The sequence below is a fragment of the Gadus macrocephalus genome, chromosome 8 (genome assembly GCF_031168955.1).
Source record: "Gadus macrocephalus chromosome 8, ASM3116895v1".
NCBI lineage: Eukaryota > Metazoa > Chordata > Actinopteri > Gadiformes > Gadidae > Gadus > Gadus macrocephalus.
Window position 1 is genome coordinate 2,603,901 of NC_082389.1, and position 6,546 is coordinate 2,610,446.

The 6,546-nt window shown below is 48.9% G+C and overlaps 1 protein-coding gene across 1 annotated transcript in view; it reads right to left on the reverse strand.

Annotated features, from left to right (window-relative positions):
• Positions 1 to 301: 301 nt before the first annotated feature.
• The window catches only part of LOC132463688 (junctional cadherin 5-associated protein), a 10,557-nt gene continuing 4,312 nt past the window's right edge, over positions 302 to 6,546 (reverse strand). The window contains exons 2-3 of the mRNA XM_060059984.1: positions 3,286 to 6,546; positions 302 to 670 (exon numbers count right to left, since the gene is read on the reverse strand). The exon at positions 3,286 to 6,546 is cut by the window's right edge and continues 605 nt beyond it. Of these exons, the coding sequence (XP_059915967.1) occupies positions 636 to 670; positions 3,286 to 6,546 (3,296 nt within the window). The 3' untranslated portion in view covers positions 302 to 635. The remainder of the gene's footprint in view (positions 671 to 3,285) is intronic.

Sequence of the window (6,546 nt, forward strand, 5' to 3'; positions counted from 1 at the left end):
CCCCCACGCCCGCCGGATAAAAACCAAAACCTCCGGGGGGGGGGGAAGGTAAAACAAACAGAACCTCTGCCTGTGGAGCATCAGAGTCAACCGCCGTCTCTACCGTGTTTTCGTATGCACTACGGGATTGCATAACGTCTGCCAACTGAGGAAAGCGAAGGGGGAATAGGAGAGAATATAAAGATCAAGCCGCTACAAGAATACGCGCTAGTAGAAACCCTAGAAGAGGGGTGGGGGGCGGGTAGGCGTGGGGGGGGGGGGGGGGGGCAAGGTGGGGGTCAAGGTGGGGGAGTGGGGGGTCGGGGTGGTCTGGTTGGGAAGTTGCCCCGCCCGGTTGGGGAGGGGTATGAGGGAGGGGGGGGGGGGGGGGCTCCTCCATTTGGCAGTGGAACAGCACTCTTAGTAGTCGCCGTGGCGCCAAGGGGTGAAGGTGTACACAATGCTCTCGTCGGACAAAGAAGGCCATTTCAGTTTTGTTTTAGTTTAGTTCTTGTGTCTGTTTGTGTTTCTTTTATTTTTCTTTCTTTTTTTTTTTTCGTTGAAGTCGGGATGAAGATGAAGGCAATCTAGTAGGCAGCCAGGTCACAGTGTTGGAGCTTAAAAAACGTCAGATGGTGGCGGCGTACGCAAGCTTTCTACTGTCCTCCCACTTGTCCTGTGTCTGTCGGCTCTGGGGCATAAAGACAAGACAAAGAGAACAGTGAGAAAGAGGTTCACAGGCAGCAGCTTCCACACTCACGTCGCACTGCCGGGGTCACAATCAGAGGCTGAAACCAGGGCTGCCACCATTGGTCCATTAATCCAACGACAGAAAATAAAACAAATAGCATTTTGTTAATCGATTGATCATTTCAGTCATTTATGATACAAATAACAAACATTTGCTGCTAGTTGTTGCAGGTTAAATCCAATACTAGGTTCATGGATCATTATAAAAGGAATAGTTGTGTTTTTCTTGGCTGTTTGTCAGATAAATCAAGGCATAACTTTGTACTCTGGTAGCTTTCAATGGCATTTGCTATTATTTATGAAGAAAATGAATAAATCGACTATTAGGGAGCATAATATTGTTTGATTAATCGACTATGAAAAAAATCCAACCCATTCCAGATTTAGACCATGATGGTACGTTCCCAGTCATTTGAGTTGACCTTGGAACATCCCAATCCTAGAACATGAAATAAAGCTCTCATTGTCATGAGTGCAATGTCACCATCTTGTGGCTGCCATGCGTTTCCGTCTATGTAGGAGTTTTAACGTATGGCGTGCACCTCCGTAGACGGCAGCAGTGTGACTGTACTGTCTGGAGTCTTTGATATGCAGTGCTTGTCACTAGCGTGTTTGTGTGTTTCGCAGACATATGTTGATAGGGCACCGATGCCCACGCAGAGAGGATGAGCGATCTTCGGGACACCTTGATTCCACCAAACACCACTGGTCCAACATGTTGAAGCATTAAAAAGAAATCCGAAGAGGCTTTTTCAATGTCATTCATTATCTCATCTGGAGACGAGATATAGGAGATGAGATATGTGTCACTCCACAAAATTTTCAAGCTATCTTTGCCAATTTTGGAGACTTGGGGTTTCAACACCTTTTACAGAGTGGCTTTTATGTTTAAAATGGAAATATCGAATTTAGTGCACGAATATATGATTCGTCCACTTTTAGGGGGGTTTAATTTTTTAATGCACCTATTGTAAGCTGGTTTAGACTAAAGCATCTGTTAAATAAATGTAATGTAATGTAATTGGCCTTTTATGAAAATGATTTACATATTGAATAATTAATAATTGAATAAAGTTGCATCTAGGTCATTAAGTGTGGCACTATCCATACTATAACCATTATTTAGTATTGAGTATCCCCATTTTTTAATTGTAACCTACATTTATTAAACCTTACTACTTTCGGTTTTGCTCTAATTAATATTCAACACAATTACTATTCCAAAGCTATTAAAACACATGCACACGCACACATGCAGATACACGCGTACTTGTGCACACACTTCCTTTTCATAACCTTCTTTGCAATTAAATGGAGCCTTCGAATTATTCAAGAAACAACTGTTAATCGGCACCATAGCTCCTCTATACCTTTACATGATTCCATCAGAACACTCGGTAGGGATGCAAAGAGATGCAAATTGGATTGCCCCATGCCTCACCTCAAGGTCTTAAATTGGGAAGTTTATGAGTCTGGTTGAGTTTAGGCTGCTGCTATTGGCCTTTATTTTTCAACTGAACGGTTAGTCATTCTAGCTGGTTAGCTTCAGTAGTCACAGGTTAACACCAGTTGAATTTCAGCCTCCCAGTGTGCTATTTGTATTAATTGTCAAAATAAGGGTTCTCACCCTTAGCGTTTAAATGCATCTCAAATGTTTCATCTACAATTGCTATAAAATTAAGTTGTGCGTACTTCCAAGACCGGATTTGAGACATCAGATATCCACTCACAAAAAATAAGTACTGAAAGTGGTGTGATTATATTTGTCGTGGCACTCATGTCATCATACCTAGTATGTTGCCATGGAAACCTTTTACTTGTACAAGGCTGCCGTAGTGGTCTTTTTTTCCATATTGCTGACATCACCGATGAAAAAAAAAAGGTTTCTCACAGGAGAGAATGGGTTTCTGACTTCCTGCCTGACGCATTAAAATCATCTCTCTCCAGTTTCTTCAGACAGGAGAAAACCTTGGTGCACATTCTTTATCCTCGGACGTAACATCAAAACACAGAATATATAGAGAATACACAGAATGACGCTGGGCTTCGTGTTTGAACTTTAGTGCCCAACTTAATTCCATATGAGGGTAGCCAGCTGGCCGATGCTAGCCAAAATGGACATTAGCCAAATTGTTTGACTTTAATAGGTGCTACCGCAACAATGCGGATGTGCCAGAAGTTATCAGCATGTGAAATCTGATCAAAAGCGAGAATTAGAGATGCATATAATGCAGTTATTAAGATAGATTGCAATAATAATCCAACACATATCTGGATAGTTAATCAATAACTTGCAAACTGTCACTAGAAATGGCACCGATGTCATCAATGGGTAAGTTTACAAAAGTTAACAAACGTACGTATATCAAAAGAAGGTAAGACATTTCCTTCTTTTATCAACAGTTTGCACCACCCCTTTCATAAAGATATGCACATTAACAAATTTTTACAGTCTTTACCGCCCAAGTCGGCGTTTCAAGGGAAGTGAAGTATTCATTCTCACGCTGCCCTTCATCATTTCAGCACAACACAATTATCAAGTAAAGTTAAGAGTACCTGAAAGACGGGACGCCTCGTCGCCCCGCGGCGCCGTCTCTCCAGGGGCCTGCCAAGAACCGGTGACGTCTTGCTCATCCTCTTTGTCTCTCTGGGAGGCCGGCGGTGCTTCTTCCCCTGGCTTGGCCTCCTCGCTCTCTCCCTCCGCCTCCGCCTCCGCCTCCCCAGAGTCGTTGCTGTGAATGCTGAGCCGTCTCATGCGGTAGACAGTATCCACCTCCCTCAACCGCGCCGGCCTTTCAAAGGGTGGCCGCCCTGGAGGAGCAGCCATCTTGTCCTGCAGTGCTTCCACCACGTGGCTGGGAGCCGCCCCCCGTCCCCTCCTCTCCCCCCCTTCCAAGCTTAAAGACAGCCTGCGGTCTGGGTTCGGGAGAACCGAGAGTGGCAGTCGGTCCGGTGGGAACTCTGGTAACCCTGGGTGGTCTCGCCCCAGCTGGGGCCGTAGAACGACTCTACTTTCTGGGAGGGCCAATGGCTTCTTCTCTAGGTCCGGCCGGTTTTGAGGCGTGGCAGAGTCCGGCCCCTCGCACGCGTCTTTTACCGAGGCTTTCTTTTTGACGACCACACTCTCAGTGCTCTTCCCTGCCGTGGCGTCTCTCTCTGCCGACTCTTTTTCAGTGCTCACTGGCTTCGCCGTGACTCGGGACTCTGCTGGTAAATCCACCGCCGTGATGAAGAAAGAAGCCACAGGCGCCGTGTCTTCATTCTCCGGGCTGTTCTCTGCGGTCTTTATCTCACTGCATTTACTTAAATCCTCTGTCGAAGCATCGTCTGCATTCCCGGCTGCCCCCACCTTTTCATCAGGCGTTCCATGCTGCTCACTCTTTTCAAGGGTCAGGTTAGACTCCAAAGGACTCACTCCCGGCTCCTCGGTTGGACTCAATGCAGAAAACTGTGGTGGACTGCCATTTTGATTGCCAGAGCTGTCTGAGCTGTTCTCCTCGTGAAGAGGAGGCAGTGGGCCCTGTCTCATCCGATTCTCAAGCTCTCTTTTACAAATGGGGCAGTCCTCTTCCGATTCCACATTGAGGTCTCGCAAATGCTCACCGTCATTTGGCTTGGAACCGCCCGCCGTGTTCATATCAGAGTCTCTAGACTGCCGCAGGGTCTGGCATATGTCCTCGTAATCGGGGGGACTGGTAAGCGTGGACGCGTCCTGCATGGGCTGCCTGTCAGCCCAGGGAACCTCCGCGGCGACGTTGGAGGACGGCAGTATAAAGTCACATATTGGCGTAAGAACTGGCTCATCCGACAGGTCCAGTTTGACCGTCCTGCCGTCGATACTGCTACTCCTGCGTGAAAGATGTGGAATGACCCTGTATTCTCTGAAGCCTGTCTCCCGCGGTGGGACGGGAAGCTCCTCCCTAAGCTGCTTGCTGAAAGTTACCGATTTTGTCGCAGGCCTGGAAAAGGCGCTCTTCATCTCCCTGTACTCCGGGTCAACGGACCAGCTGACTGCACTGCGCCTAAGGCTGCTGGGCTTGTTGAGCGGCTCCGACGACAGCCGTATCTTGATACGCTCAGGAATCTGCACAGAACCATTTGGGGCTTTATTGCTGGCAGTGCCGAGCTCCAAGATGTCTTTGTAGGCCTCGTTGAGATCCTCTATGCATTTGTCAACACTGGGCGGTTTGCTGCCCTGCTGCGGTTGATCCTGAAGCTCTTTGTTGACCGTCTCTTGATCTTTGACCGAGTCCCATGGTCGCTGACTGATTGGTTTCAGCAGGAACTGTCCAAACACTTCCTGCCCACCACAGGCTGCTGGTTGGGCCTCCTCCACGTTTCCTGAGGGTGTTTGCGACTGACCTGTGCTCTGGTTCAGCTGGCTGGAGAAAGAAGAGAAGGAAGAAGTCAGGGAGAAGGCGCTGTTGCTGGACAATTTCAAACTCTTCACCCCCGTTATGGGGAAGGTGAAGGTGTTCATCACACCGCCGCCGTCAGGGGGAACGTCCATGTCTTGGGGAACAGGATCTTGTTGTGCTTCCTTGTTTTCCGACTCTGGAGCCTCTGGTTTTCGGGCCTCTGGGATGGTTTGTGTCTCCTGGTCTCGATACTGGTTTGCAGGCCAGGTTCCTGACAGTTTTAGCTCCTTGTAATGATTGATCTTAGGGGGTCTACAAGGTATTCTTTTCACCATTTTGCTGCTGGCTCTGCTGCTCGTTTTGCTGCTTGCTATGCTACCGGTTAGTGCTTGCAGCTCCGCTTCAGCAGAAGATGTGCTTTGGAGACTTTGGTTTGTTAAGTGTCCCGTCTTGTTTTCGCTAGGACTGTCCACCGGGCCTGGTGATTTCTCATCGTTGTTGTTCTGGTCACGTGACATCCCCACATGCTGTGGGGTGACGGGAACAGACACCAAACAAAAAATCGTCTCACTAAGCTTCTTTTTTAGGTTCTTGGACTTGTCTTTCTCTGGGAGTTCCGGCGGTTCAGGCTTTTTGACTTCGGTCACAGTTTCGGACGTACCCTGTTCTGGAGGCTTGCATGGGGGTGGTGGTGGTTTACCCAGAATAGAAGAAGGAAAGAACTGACTTCGGCTCAGCTCAGAGGCTACACTGTCACTTCCCTTGTTTAGTCCCCTGCTTGGCCACCGACTACTGCTGTCGTTGTCATTGAGAGACTTGGGGTTGTCGGAGTTCTGAGCTAGCCCCCGTGATGAGGGGAAGGCACTATCATGTGTAGATTGTCCTAAAACCTTAGCACAGGGAACCTCTTTGTTGATGTTCCGGAGCTTGTCCGTGTCAGTGAGAGAAGTAACACCGGACCCTCCTGAGATTTGTCTCACCTTTGGGTCGATAATGGGCAAGGAGCGGCTATGAATCGGATGTTCTTCATATACGGAGCGCACCGGCTTTCGGTAGGACATGCCTCGCTCCCCATAGTGTTCCAGCCAAGATCCTGCCTGTCTAGAAAACCAGCGACCAGCGTCGGAGCCAGGCATCTGCAGAGACTCTGCCCTCCATCTTAGGTTTGCCATTTCGTTGCGGTTGAGTGGCACTGCTCTTTGGGGCGGGGCTCGTCTATAAGAGGGGGGCGGGATGTAGCCGGGGGGCTCTATACCGAAGATGGCCGAGTGTTGTGCGAAATAGTCCTGCCTCTGCAGCTCGCCGCCTCTCGGGTAGTACACAAGCCTGTCCTTTTGTTTGGCACCCTGGTCGATGGCGAGCATCTCCGCGCTGCCCCTCGTTTGCTGGTGAATCTCATACGACGGCGGCTTCAAAGGCCTGCTAAACCTGGGCTTCGGCAAAAGTGCGACGTGGCTGC